This window comes from Chroicocephalus ridibundus, chromosome 7 (genome assembly GCF_963924245.1).
Source record: "Chroicocephalus ridibundus chromosome 7, bChrRid1.1, whole genome shotgun sequence".
In the NCBI taxonomy this organism is placed as follows: Eukaryota; Metazoa; Chordata; class Aves; order Charadriiformes; family Laridae; genus Chroicocephalus; species Chroicocephalus ridibundus.
In genome coordinates, this window is record NC_086290.1 from 19,518,566 (window position 1) to 19,533,266 (window position 14,701).

At 35.1% G+C, this 14,701-nt stretch overlaps 1 protein-coding gene across 1 annotated transcript; it reads right to left on the reverse strand.

Annotated features, from left to right (window-relative positions):
• Window positions 1–1,058: 1,058 nt before the first annotated feature.
• On the reverse strand, window positions 1,059–12,871 carry GCG (glucagon). The gene is made up of 7 exons (XM_063341753.1): window positions 12,783–12,871; window positions 7,776–7,876; window positions 7,221–7,382; window positions 6,345–6,398; window positions 4,614–4,751; window positions 2,308–2,451; window positions 1,059–1,287 (listed from the first exon to the last, which is right to left on the reverse strand). The coding sequence occupies exons 2-7, from the start codon at window positions 7,871–7,873 to the stop codon at window positions 1,263–1,265; spliced, it is 621 nt and encodes a 206-aa protein (XP_063197823.1). The 5' UTR covers window positions 7,874–7,876; window positions 12,783–12,871; the 3' UTR covers window positions 1,059–1,262.
• Between the last annotated feature and the right edge of the window lie 1,830 nt (window positions 12,872–14,701).

Sequence of the window (14,701 nt, forward strand, 5' to 3'; positions counted from 1 at the left end):
GACTTCTGCTAGATATTTGTTAAGCCTCTTGGCTTTCTCTTTAACTGCATGCCCTTTTAATACAGATACCTGGCTATTATAGCAAGGGGAGGAATGGGGGTTTGGGGGGTCATCAGAAGAAAGAGGTACACCTGAAGCTATTTGAGAGCTGCAGCTAATACCATACCTAGAAAAACATGCCTTGGTCAGCTGAGAGTATAATAGTTTGGATTGCTAGAAACACTGCCATCTGCAAGCAAAATTTTCTGTCACCATAATGCAGAAGGCACAACTTCCTGAAATGGCAGTTGTGCTTGTAAGTTATAGTACCACGTTGCTAAATGCAGGAGATGATGGACAAAGCAGTTCTCAGAGGAAGAAGGAAGAAAAGAATACAACACAGATTAGAGTGACCCTAGGGCCATTTAAGTTGGCTTTACTTGGCAATCTTATAAAATTATGTGGCAGTTTCCACTACTAGTGGAGTATGCTGCACTTAGTATTTTGCAAAGCTGTCCTCCTGCTTTTGCTGAGAAACAAGAATTCATGCTAATGAAGAATACTTGTCTGTTCAGTCTTGTTTCCCCTCTAGCTTCATCTTACGTGATTTCAACTAAAGATAATTCAAAGTTCACACATCTCTTTTCCGAGAATCATTATGGAGAAAATGGGACAAAACTAAATGTTGAGTTTGTGTTCATTCCAAACAAACCACTTCCACAATCTCAGTGACACTAAAATATTAGAATAAAATGAAATGGCGTGCAAAGAGGCACAAGGGTTATACACATGAAAAGTCAACAGAAAAGAAGCTTGAAAAAATTTATTTAAGGCTACCATTTAATATCCTTAAAGCTTAGCCTTTTTATAACAAAGGTTTTAAGAGGGATATTCACTTCTCAGGCATTTGTAACTGCCAGCCCCTTACAAATAATACATATAATTAGTGATTGAATCCTTTGTGTGTAGCAGTCAACTTTTTAGAAAAATAATTTTATCATTAAATATAAATGGAGTTACTCCAGTCTTAATAAATGGAAAATATGAAGATATGGAACTTTCATAGTCTTAAAGCTGTTAAGGTAACCATCCCTTAGACAATAAGTTTTCCATATATAAACCTTTGGCAACACTAAACTATAGTACAATTATTTCCTGGCATGCAAGGTGACATAGCTTTGTTACACCCAATGTAAATGACAGAATACAGATTTCAGAATCTCTTAATAACTGGCAGTTGATGCAATGAAGATCTTCATCTATCCCATTTTTATTCTGCATTTTTACTGGTATTCTTCCAAAAGGTCCCTGGAAAAAAAAGCAGCAGAAATTAGGACATATTATAAATCTCCCAAGATTTATGAAATATGTGTGGAACATATTTTTTCTGTTAAAGAGTTAGCAGATGTTAGTTCCACAGACCCCTCAATGCCTCTCTCTAATAACAAATTGAAAACAAGTATTCCTAAAGGAAAAACTCTTGAATAGTTTCTGATATATTCTTTTCCTAAATTGTTTGTTTCAACGCTGAGCTGCAAACACAAAATATTAAAATGTTAATAAAAACTGTATTTTAACTGTAGCTTCTGAATTTTTTGAGACATTATTGGTTGTTTCAGATTTCCAAGATCAACTAGTCGTTTTGGGTGCTTCAATAGTCAAAAGACTAAACATAATTAATTTTTACAGCGTGCATATCCAACATTTTAAAAAATCTGGCCACTCACATGTGCCTTGTGTTGGCATTTTGTTGATGTTAATGTTAACAAGTAATTCTTAAATATTAACCTGTTCACAGAGCTCAGATAGAAAATGTTGCTTTTCCAACAGCATTTGCCTGTATAAAGGCAAACTAAAGCGGGGTTCTTAAATAGTTAGCCATCAGGAACTCAGATTACAGTACCCTATTCCCTTAATGACAAGCCACAGTTTAAGGCAGTGTTTTATATCATGATCTTTAAAGATTTATCAATTTGGTGTAATTTTACCAACAAATATTTCTGATTTTATAACGCCCATGCAAAGGAGAGTTTTATTTTTCAGTAATTCAATATGACCTTACTTCTTGTTACATTCAGTGGTGAAACACCCCTCAAGTCAAATAGGAAACTATTAAATGGGTTCATAGCTGATGCAAAACACAAATGATATTTGGAATGAGTTCTGTTTAGTGTCTGCTTCTTGTTCACCACTGTCTGTAGTAAAGTTTCTAATACAGTTACAGATATGTCAATAGTTAAGAGAAAAATTAGCAGTGTTTTGCCTATGTGTGACAAATACATTTAAACCCCAAGTATATTAAGAATAAGACAATCCAAATTCAGGCACCTTTGGGTAACTTTGGTGTTAATCAGCCATTTTAGGAACTCTTTGGCAGCCATGTCATCAAGGACTTTGTTGATATCACTTGTGAAAGTGCCATCTGCATGTCTTCGGCCCATTTCTTCAGCCACAAGAGCTTTTTCTGGGAAACTTCAAAGGGAAGAAATTATCAAACAATTTGCAGATCAAAATAAACCATTTAAAAGGGCCTCATTATAGGATTCTAATACACTGGACATTTCCTGTGATTTTAAGGAGTTAAGGGGTTGAGCCTGATGTTATGGCTCAGTACAGCACGACACATCAGAACATCTTTTGAGGCATTATTTTAACAACAGAATAAAGCATGTAAGTCTCCCGTTACCAGATGAGGACTGTTCTTTCAGGTGAGTCTAAATTCCTCTCTAGCATTTTTTGGAAAAGCCATAGATGCAAAACCATATCTGGTCTGCAGTGTCTATGCCAAGTAGACCAGGCATCAGTAAAACAAACAGTAGATTTACTAAGAATCGTTATTTAAGAAATATCATTACTAAAACATTATGGTCAAATTTTCATACATTTTTTTTCCATTTTAATTGGACTTAAGTCCTAGTTATATACTTACAATTATATTGCATAAGTATTTAGATATTAAGAACAGCAACTTTTTTGGGGGGGTTAAAATAACTCGATTACAACACCTGTATAGAATCTATGTGCTTGTTTGCTGTACAATATATATTTGGAATCAGATCCTGATTCTTGCTCTGTCCTTTTTTGACTGCTGGAAAACCATTATGCTCAGGGCCTGATTTAGAAAACTTTCATTTCTCATTTCATCTCATCAAATATCAGAAGATTTTAATGGGTTCCATTAAGGTGTGCTGATGCTGAAGCACACTGTGCTCTGGGACCAATGACAGGTAGACTGGTTCTTTTCATGCAATAATTTCAGGGAAGGCTATATACAAGTTTAACCGCAAATAATACTAACTATTGGGAAGCAGAAGGTTGGTCTATGTTTAATTGTCCATCTAGGTTTCTAATCTCAGTTCATCACAGCTAGGTTGTAATCTCTCTCTCTTACAAATACTGAAATAAATACCCTATTTCTGTTCATGAAAATAAAAAACATGACAGAAAAACAACTGCAAGTCTGAACATCGCTATGAAGTGGCACTAGCCTTTCCCTTCTCTATATAGCTGACCTCATTTATTTAATTCTGTTTTTTCAGGAAATCATTATTTACAAAATTTATCTATTTAGTCTTCCTTGACTACAACACACAGTCTTGTCTTACATATTATATTTTATTGTTATTGTTATTTATTATTTTTATATAGTGCGAGAGACTTACATAGTACTTTACATCTGTTAGAATATATAATTAAAGGAGAAACTGAAATCCCTGCCCCGAAGAGCTTACAGTCAAAAGGCACAAATAAATACAGAATGGTTAAAAGGCGGGGAGTGGCATGTGCATGGGGTAGCTCCTACCCATGCAGAGTTAGAAATATGATGAGACAGAAGGTGCCTGCAGGAGATTGAAGGTAAGGCCATTCTAAGTGTAAGACTATACTGAAAAGAGATGTCATGAGTGAGTAGATGAAGTGAATAGGCTTGAGAAATCTGCAATGAGTATGTGGAGAACAAGATATTAATGAAAGAAATCAGAGACATAGGTAGGTCGGAATTGTGGAGCACTGTGTCCAGGACACTGTGAACCATTGCAAAAGAAGTAGAGGTGTCTTAAAAAGGAAAATAAGTCATAGTTGTAGGAAATTATAGTTATTTTTACAGCAGCAACTTGAGGAGACTTTGTGGAGCATAGGAAGAGGAAAAGAAGTCATCAGTTACTGCTGAGAATGATCACCAGCGTATGGAGTACAGCCAATGACATTGGTAAAAACCTAACCTTGTAAAGATTGCAGAGGAAAAGATTGACAGTGAAGGGAAAAAAAGATAAAGTAATTTAAGATGACACTGACTTGAATCATCTCAGTGATAGTTAAGGAGACTGTAAGCAATGTTATGTGAAGGGGCAAAGGTGGTAGGTAGAGGAAGGTCTGGTTTAGTTTTAGATATGTTGACCTTAGCTATAACTTGACCTTTTAGGGTGTAACAACATACTGAACAGGTTTGTTTTAATCTGTATTTGAACTTAATAATTTAAAGTGGTAGTCTAACACCCACAGAATATTTTCTATTACAAAAGAAAAACATGAAGTACAGCAAGAATGATCAAAAACACATCAAGGTTTCATCAGACTTGATTTCTAACTCCAAAAGCAAGGCAAAAATCTAATAGTAAGAATGGATGGATTCTTACTCTCTTCTTCCTCGTCCATTCACTAACCAAGCAATGAACTCTTTGGCAGCTTGACCTTCCAAATAAGAGGTGATATCACTGGTGTAGGTGCCTTCAGCGTGTCTCTCGAATTCAGCATGACGCTTGGAGATCGCATTGCTAGAAGAAGAGCAATACTTCTAGGAGCAGACTGCATAAGGACTTTTTTTTTTTTAACCTTTATTGATTTATATTTCCCACCCACCAGACTATAATTTTTTGTTTTAGGGAGAGGGTTTTTTTTCGCATCTCAAATTCCACTTGATATATTTTTTTTCTTGATATTTTTCAGTTCTGAAGGCATTGTCTGTACTACGCAATACAGTTTTGTGCAGAGATGCCTGAACTAGTTTTGAACAAATCAAATCAGGTGCTGAAAGCCAATATAGCTGCATTGGAGTGGTCTTTGCTAGATTAATTAGCTATGAACAACAAACTATATTGTATTCTACAGACAGGCTTTTTGTTACCTCTTGTGTTAGCCTAAAAATTTTCATTAAGCCACTCCTTCTACCTTCATCTTCATTATTTCTTAGCCAAACTATTCAGACTTAATTCCTTTTGAATTTACATTTTGAATTGTTTTGTGAACACCCTTTTAAACATCATTCTGACCAAGTGATAATCTTGGAAAAATTTCAAGCCTGATCACCTCCAGCTTAATAGAAAAAAACAATTGCCTCCTTTCTTCCTACACCTCATTGTGCTTCTTTCTCTGATACACCACAAAATTATGTCACAATGGCCCTTAGGAAGGCAAGCTGCACTGACAAGTAGACATATTATGGAATATTTTCCACTAATAAGTTCCCTAGCATTTCTATTTCAGAATTTGCTAATTTCCGCCCAATTTTCAGGGCCTCTAGCTCTTTCTATTACTTTTTATCTTCTTGGGATTTCACCATTCCTTCTAATTTAGTACCATCTGCACTTTTCATCAGCATGCTAACTAGAGTTGTTTGGAACATTTTTAATGAAACATTAATTTTGTTGAGATATGCTGTTTCAATTAAGCTGATACATTATTACAGATTTTTTAGTCATATTGACGTGTTTTGCTTGCAAGGATCTTTGTGATCCGGGCTATCCTCTTTGGAATTTCTGACAAAAGGAATATAGGTATTTCAATCTGTTTTGCAGTAACACTTACTGGGTTTTTGTTTTATTTGTTTCAAACTTCCAACTTGCCCAACATCCTCCAAAAACATTGTTAAGAAACAAAATTCTGGCCTCCAGCAGGTCTTGTGTTCTCCTTTCCTGTAATGAGCAGTTTATGTAACGTGGGACTGAGTGCTAGGGCTGAGGATTGTATCGTGTTTTATCAGCTCTCTGCAAATTGGTGCCTGGCCATTTCCCTTTCATTAGTCTTCTCGCTGGTTTTCTTGCTTTATCCTTTTTCTATACCAAGTTTTTCTTTTTATCTTATTCTCTAGTCTCCTTTATTACTGGAAATATCCTTTCTGAAATCTATTCTCATCCTGTTGCATTCCTTGAAGCCATTGCACATAGCTACAGAACACAGGTGCACGAATAAGTAACATAGAGACGTTTCCTCTTTCCTTGTAAAAAGCAGGTGCAAGATAATTTCTTTTGATAGGTATTTCTTGGATTATGGTAACATTGTAAAGAATACTAGTTGTTTTCTTTCTTTCTTGTTTAACAGAAAAGGAACTTGAGCTGTTTTTGAGTGACAAGTTGTGGCAACTAGAATACCTTGAGAGCTGGTCCGGGAATTTGTCATTTTCTTTGTCCTCCTGTCCTTGTTGGCTGTAGTGGAATTCCACAATCATTAGATCGTTATTACCAGTACATTGCAGAGCATGCATAAGCTGATAAGATTTTATTGGTTATTATTTAAATATTATGATAAACAACCATGACTGATAGATGAATATTATAAATAATTTCAGGCTTATGGTTTTAAATTAATACAGTATCTAGAAATTGTTACTTCACACTTTAAAGACTTCCACAGGGATTTAAAAGCATTAATATCATAGATTTTTGGATTCTGTGGTCAGATCTTCACTAGAACTCAGGGCACAGACTTACATGCTTTTACATTATTCTTGCTGTCAGCTTGGTAGCTTGTGTTTAATCAAAGTATAGTTTCAGAAAACATGCCAACTCATGCCTTAACAATATACTTGTGATACTGGTGAAGTATCCAGTGGTCAGGAGAACTTAAAGATTGGCACCCTTTTCACAAATGAAACTTCACGTCCAGAAACTGATGGTCCAGACCTTTAAATTATATTTACATATCTTATTCCTATTGAACTTAATTCATTCACCGAAACAATCTGTACGAAAGAGGCTGAGACAGTCCTTTTAGATGGCATATCAGGTAATATACTCGATAGAATAATACTACACTTAATTTATTCAAATCCTGTTGGCTGATTTTGCATGTATTCCCCATTTCTAATAACATATTCACATTGTATATAAATTTTCCTTAAGTAATTTACCTATTCGAGAATTATATATGGTCTGTGATGGGAAGCTGAAATCAAGAAACTGAATTCAGCTAGATTTTTGTCTGTTTCTGTATATGAAGATCTATAGCAATGTGAGCAAAAAGCTTACCCATTTCTTTTAGTGCTCATTAACCATTGCACAAAGTCCTGAGCTCGTCTAGTGTCCAAGTACTTGCTGTAATCACTGGTGAATGTGCCTTGTGAGTGACGTTTCACTTCATTCAGCTGTCTAGATTCATCTAATGGTTCAGACTGGGAAGCTTTGAATGATCTGTGAAAAGTTTAAACTCATTAATTGGCAGGGGTTAAGTACATTCTACAGGTGCATTGTCTTTTCTTTTAAAAATACTATTTTATACGCTCACAAAGTAAAAGCAAGTGGCGTATTGATCACTAGCTGCCTAGTAAAATGAATCAACAGATTGGATACTGCACAATTACAAGGTCTTCTTGGATAGCTAAGGCAGCTATTTGTAATCCCAAAAACTTCTCTGCTGTACTTTGCAGTATTAAAAACTTTTGCCAATTCCAATGGTAGATTAAGTAAGTACTGTGTAATAGTATATAAAAAACTATCTTTAAGTCATAATGCATTTTGCTTCAAACTATAAGAAAAAAAAAGTTCAGGCCAAGTGTTTCTAGAAGTTTGATCTAAAGAATTTACCTTGATTTCTCCTCTGTCTCCTGAAGAGGATTTTGCCAGCTGCCTTGAACTATCATTAAAAGGAGCCCAGCAACAAAATAAACACTTTTCATTTTCATTGCCTGTAAAAAACAGAAATAAGGCAACAAAGAAAAATGTAATCATCTTTACATACGTCTGAATCAATTACCTCAAACAGAGACATCCTTAACGCTGATCTAAACTTGAAGATATTGAGACCTTGTGAGGACGAGGTCCGTGTGCAGGAGAGGGAGACTGTATTGCCTTGGGTAGGCATTCAAAAGGCGTAGTCTCTGTTCTAGTCTTTAGGCTCTAGTCTCTATTCTAGAATGCAAGGTGAGCTGAGAGCAACTGCATCCTCACATTCTTCTGTAATAAGAAGATAAAGGTCTGTATCTCCTTTGCTCTGTGTTCTGCTGATGTAAAGCATTAGATCTGTTTCTATAATATTGTTTTATTGCAAAACTTGGGTATTGGCATGACTTTTATTTTTTTTCCAGCTCATTCACTAGAGAAAAAACAAAGAAAATCTCTGTCAAGAATACTGTGACATTAGCAGCTCCCCATTCTTTCCTTCTGGCCCTCCATCCTCCTTTTAAGTTTGTTTTTTGTTTTTTTTTTTGTTTTTTTTTGAAATAACAGATATTGCAGCAGTAGACCTCTGGACTTAAATAATGAGATATTAATAGGTGTGACTCCTCAGAAAAAAACAACCACCAAACCACATGCTGGCTTGTGTTCAGTTCATGATGTCATATGTCAAGTTTTGCTTGTTGCACTATTGACATAATACTTTCTTTCTGCTTAAGAGCTTCCATTATGGGGCTATATGGGATATACAAGATATGGAGTATATACCTCATATTAATGGTAATAAACCAAAGCAGAAAATAGTGTCTCACACATGTAATTCTTATTGTTAGAGGTCATCTGTTGGCTTCAACCATGTAACAGAAATGGGTACATTATTATATGGATCTCCCTCATGCACACTGTAATAACTCGACCAGTCTCATTGAAGTCTCATTGACTTTAATGTGAGATTATCCAGTGTAAACTAGAGTATTAAAATCTGTACAAATGCCAAGCTGTGATTCTCTTACTTGCATTAGTGACTGGTTTGCTCATGCAAGCAGTAGAGTTATAACTTCTAGTGAATAGTCACCATGGGAATAAGGAATTCTCTAATTCCCTAATTATATGTGCTACTATTGTTATTATTTAATGTAGTATTATTAGTCTGTTGACACACAATCCCCTATAGGGCAAACTCTGTTGAACAAAGAAATGCTATTCATTTTAAGCTCACAAAACCCTGTGCAAAAGGGACTTTGAGCAGCTAATGGCTGATAGACTCAAACGTGCTCTGCAGAAACAGGAAATGAGAGGAAATCTACTTACAAAATCAACTAGTATATATTGTTTGTTTTTAATTATTTTGGAGAAGAAAAGGAAATTAATTTAAAATTTGGTTAGATACTTCTGACCTTGACAAAGAATGATATGCCATTCATTCAGTGGCTAAATGCTCATTCATTGAATGATGAATAGTAAATGCTCATTCATTCCAACTTTAAAAATCAGTATGGATCACAATATTAATCTGCTGTAAAGCAACAGAAGTTGCAATGAGTTCACATCAGCAAAATGTCACTGGAAATAATTTCAACATGTACTTGGACTGATACTTGTGTATTTGAAAGAGCCCTTCTGCCATCCGTGACACTTTCCTATGGAAGTTTATGTTACACTCTGAAAAACAAAGGGAGATAGGAAAGATGAGCGCATTGAAGTAAAATGGTAGGCGGCAAAGTAAGACCCAGCCAAAAAACACCCTCCCCACTAAATGTAATCTGCACTGAACTCCAGCTCCACTGGAGGAGTTATTTATTGAAATTCAGTGATTTATAAAATAAGACAGCCTTGAGAAGCCAGGTTAACTTAACTTCAGAACTTTATTCATAACTTAAATTCATAATTTTACAGGAAAGTTCTGAAGGAATGATGCGTAGAGAAGGTGCAGATTATTCTGTTTTGAGATTTAGAGTTGGTACTGCATTGAGCAGTGCAAATGGGGGGCTAATGAACATTTCTGAAAAAGTAAACTCCTGCATCAAAACCTTACTGCTCTAAGACTTGTACTCTGCCCAGCAGATTTTTTTATGAAATATATTTCTTCCATCTATTATAAAAAAACTTATAGCTGGCGATACAAAGCTTAACTGTTGGCAGGCATTTTACCTATGGTTAGGAAGAATATATTGCTTCTGGTACTTTGTGAGGCCTATTTCTTAAGAGAATCTTAATGAATAATATAAATACTTTACTAGAATACCTCAGTGTCAGTATCAAAATATTTAAGTCAATCAAAATCTTAATCAAATCTTAATCAAAACCAGGAAAATAAATTGTGGAATAGAAGATTTTCTGGTGGATTTTACTATTAAGCAGTGGAATTGATTTCCCTCTCTCCACCAGAAGCCACTGCCAGTGATGCTCGTTTTTTCATCAGTGTGTGTGGACAATCTTTTCTGCCTTCTGTAATGTCCTGAGATTGGATTCCTAAACTTGCACATACCCTGCTATAGTAGCAACAAATACCATAGTGGCCATGTAGTCAGTCCTATTATAACCCTGACTATAGCACTGAACTCAGTGTTTCATTTGAAGCTGTAATTTGGTGGTGCAACACTGACACCCAATGTTTATCCAAAAGAATGCATAATTTCACAATTCATAGGCTTCCAACAATGGAACAAAAGCTCTGCCTATTCTTTGGGAGACAACTCTGCTGTGGTCACAAGAATGGGTTGATTGTAATGTAGTGACCCCAGTGCTAGCTGATATAGCTGTAAACGAATTAACTTAGACACCAAATAAAGTCTGGATATTGCACAATACGTAAGTAAATTTGCCCTGCTTAATGGTATGCTAGCAATTTGGTATTCTTTTACTTAACCTGAAAAAATAAAAAAGAAAAATATTTTACAGCTGCCTGTACTTTTGTTAAACCATGATACAGATTAGACATAAAACTAAGTCACTGAGGTGGAATGAAAGAAATAGTCTAGTCACTAATCCAGCCTCCTAACAGTAATATCAAACACCAAAAGCTATTATTTTATATAAAACTTGTTAAAAAACACAACAAATTCAAAGCCCCTTGCAGTCACTAAACAGGTTTTCAGTGATTTCAATATATCTTGGATCTAACTTTTATGCCTCAGTCCTATAGAGCTTTCAGATGTGAAGAGTCCCTGCTTTATGCCTTAAGAATATGTTTAAAGTTAAATGCATGTTTAGCTTCTTTCTAATTTTTTCAGAATCAAAATCTGGGGAGATTACAAAAAAGAAAGATGTATAAATGCAGATTTTTAAAATTAATACAATTTTCAAGTAAGAGAATCCTTATTAATAAAATAAATATTTTCAAAAGTTATTAGGCTTCTTGCAGATAAGTTCTTTAAAAAATTCAGAATCAGTTTTGTTTCTTCAATGTTTAGTACTTGCTATTGGTAACCCAAACTAGCAAGAGCAGTTTTTCACAAATTAAAGAAGCTGCAGTTTTCAAAGAAGAAATTGCTGTTTTATTCTTGGGAATATAAACATGATTTGTAGAGAAAAAGAGATGATTGGCAAAATAATATATTTAGTTTATTCCTGCTAATAAATTCATTTCCCAATCAGAAGAAAGGTTTTATTGCTTTAAGTTATTTAGGTCACCAGCAGATACTGCTAAAACCCATGCAATCTTCTTGTCAAGGTGCAGGAAAAGTAAGGCTAATCTTACACAGAACATTTTTGTTCCTATGCATATTAGACTAATGGAAATATTTTAATTTCTTTCTGATTGGAGATGAAAAACTTGACACATCTCAGTTTGAATCACCAGAAAGTATGTAACAAATATGTCTCTCAAATCTTGGTCAGAAACCTATTTGAATATTATTTCCTCGATCGACCTGATTTTGCTAGTTTTTCCAATATATTTTACTGCAGATGTCTTTTGTACCCTAAGTACAATTTTAACGAGCTTAATTTCATTGAGTTTTCAGAAAAGAATCTTTCAAAAGTCAGATTTGTATCTATTTTCAGTTTAAAAATACAAATTACGGGGTTACAGTAGTAAAAAAGGGAATACTTTCAGACGAAAACGTGTGAATGAATAAAATAGATTTCTACTGACATAAAACTGTTTGCAAATAGCAATTATTTCTAATTATAAACAGATTACTTTTTCAGGTAGATGTACTTTACCTACCACGCTATAATGCCTTGTGGAAAGTTCTGTAAAACATAACAGTTCTAGTCAAAGGAAATCCTTAGTAGGATGGAAGAGTAAATTAAATTTTATACAATAATCACAATTATCATTGAAAGACTTAAATTTTTACCTTTGTGCTATAAAATTTCATTTTCAGATCTTACAGTGATATGAAAATAATAGTTACTTAAGACAAACTAATCTAAATGTAGAGAGCGGCAATCTGTAGGGCAATGGAGTGACAATCTGTTTTGGACAGTTTTAAATCAGTATCTGTATAAACCCACTTAATTTGTTTGCATTCTGTGTATTTAATCCCCGTTGATTCATATTTAGGCAGTATCTATAAGGAGTGAATATTTTTAAACTCATGTTCATTAAATATCTCTAGAGAAGATACTAAAGGAGATAAAAATATAAACATCAATAATTATCTATCTCATATTTAAGTTCTTACTACAAGGCATGTCTTTCATGGTCTCATGGTTAATCTTCCTTCTTTCAATTGTTTCTGCAACCCAAACAGTTGATTTCCCTTTTTCGGATCATCTCTCTAATTCAATACATTAAAAGATTTAAATGATGATTTCATTAACTCCAAACATTAATGAGTATAACCACAGAAGAAAACACCAATTTGCTGAAAGATCCTGCACCTCTATTGCAAACTTTGGGCAACACAATTCAGATCACGCACTCAGCTTTCTCAAACAAATTGTACTGGTAGTTCATATAAATCTTACCTTTTTATACTTTGAAGTGATACGTAGCAGTTGCAGAAAGAGCTGCTACTCTCTCTTCTGGAACTATGGCAAGCCTTGAGGATCCTGAGATCTGCCTAGCTGCCTCTTTTGCAGACTTATATATATACTGTTCAGCTCTAGTAAGCATTACGAGAGTGCATCATTGCTGACAGTTTCCTTGTTCAACTTAAAAAAAAAAAGTCATCATATTTGCTATTCATTTCATTTGATAATTTTACAAGCAATTTCACACATTCATTCTGCTTACTTTATGACATCAATGCTAACATGGATTTGCAAAAGGAGTGAGGTAGCAATGTCCAAAGAAGTAAATATCAAACAGAAGGGCATTAGGATGACAAACAGTGGGCTAAAGGTGCCTGGGATCAAGGCAGCAATTTCTCCAGATTCTGACTTGCCACATTTAACATTTAGTATTGAGCAAAATCCTAGTCCTGTTGAAATCAAAGCATCAACTTCACTTACCAGTTTTAAACTAAGGCTTACAAATTTAATACATTGTTAACAATAACCAACACAACTCCCCAAAGCCCTTGAATTATACTTCAAGTAATCTTGTGCAAATATAATGAAAATGAAGAGATGTGAAGTACTGCAGTGATGGCTACCCACTATGCCACACTATGTCCTGGTTTACCTCAAACCAAGACAAAAGCCTAGCACAGGTCAAATTTAACAAAAAGATTTGATTACCCTTAGATGTAAAATGCCAACTTTGTAAATTGTACTGTACGAAAATTCATACTCACTTGAGAAGTGTATGCCAAACATTCATTATAAACTGATTTTCACACTGCAGCCTACAGATTTATGCAAGATAAGGCTTTTGCTTATGTCTCCATTCCCTACAAGGGAAAACTCCCCAAAAATCAAAACAGATTGAGCTTTTTAACTGTGTATGTTCTATGCAACTATTATCAAAGTCCTAAACCATTCAGTAATAGGGTCAATTTTGTAGCTGTGGTGGGGCAGCATCGCCAAAGAATACTATGTTCAGCCATCTGGTGACCACAGGTAGGAGGGATTGACACAAAGCTCGTCACTGGCTCTGGCAGCTGAAAAATCCTGCCAGTCAAGAATATGGGTCTTTTATCCTGTCTATGAAGCAACAAGCGAGATACCTCCCTTCAAGAAATTCCTGGGGAAGTTTTCTTTTACAGACTTTTTCATACATCACAATAATCCTTTGTAAAATGCAGTAGTGTACCAAAAATTAAATATGATTATTACATATGTAAGGTGCCAGGCAGTCCAGAAGAGACATTAAATATGAAGGACTCCATCTTCAGTTTCAGTTCTGCTCAGTAGAGGGAAGGGTCTGGAATCACTGTGGGTATCTCACTGAACATTCATGACAGCCTGTGCTCCGGTCTGGAGTGACCCATGGTCTAATTTGTGGCACAAAGCACACATATTACAGCAAACACCCTTATTTCCCCTAACACTGCTTCGTGAAGCCAGCAAAGAATCTTCCACAGTGAGGTAATTTTCTGCTGGTTTACCACAGCCAGATTGGGATAGCCCATATGACACAATTGAGACAGTGTATAGACTTAATAACCCTGGTGTTAGAGTGGCAAACAAAATATAATGTGTCCTTCCTAGAGCTCTATCCTAAATACCTTGCTGTGGTACCACAGTATGGGTTTAGGGAAACATTAAGTCTCACTACACAATCCACATAATCATTTTAAAATATTTTTTGTTGTTGTTAGTATAATAATATAATTCTCTCTGCTTTTGGATCCATCTACTGAGATTAATTTTTGTCATTTCTAGCTACAGTGCAAGCAACTACTAATGCTGCTGCTGAAAACTTAAGAGCACAGCTTCTGTTCCTTTCATTATTGCCTTCTGTTTGTACCTTCAGTCATTTCTGAGTGCCTCATTTTCCCTTT

What these genes read in the sequence shown, in the direction of transcription:
- GCG (XM_063341753.1), bottom strand. Translation starts at nt 7,873, where the DNA reads ATGAAAATGAAAAGTGTTTATTTTGTTGCTGGGCTCCTTTTAATGATA. An exon ending in ATGAGCACTAAAAGAAATGG is followed by an intron (nt 6,399 to 7,220) that starts GTAAGCTTTTTG and finishes ATTCCACTACAG; the next exon opens with CCAACAAGGACAGGAGGACA. An exon ending in AATGGACGAGGAAGAAGAGA is followed by an intron (nt 2,452 to 4,613) that starts GTAAGAATCCAT and finishes TTCCCTTTGAAG; the next exon opens with TTTCCCAGAAAAAGCTCTTG.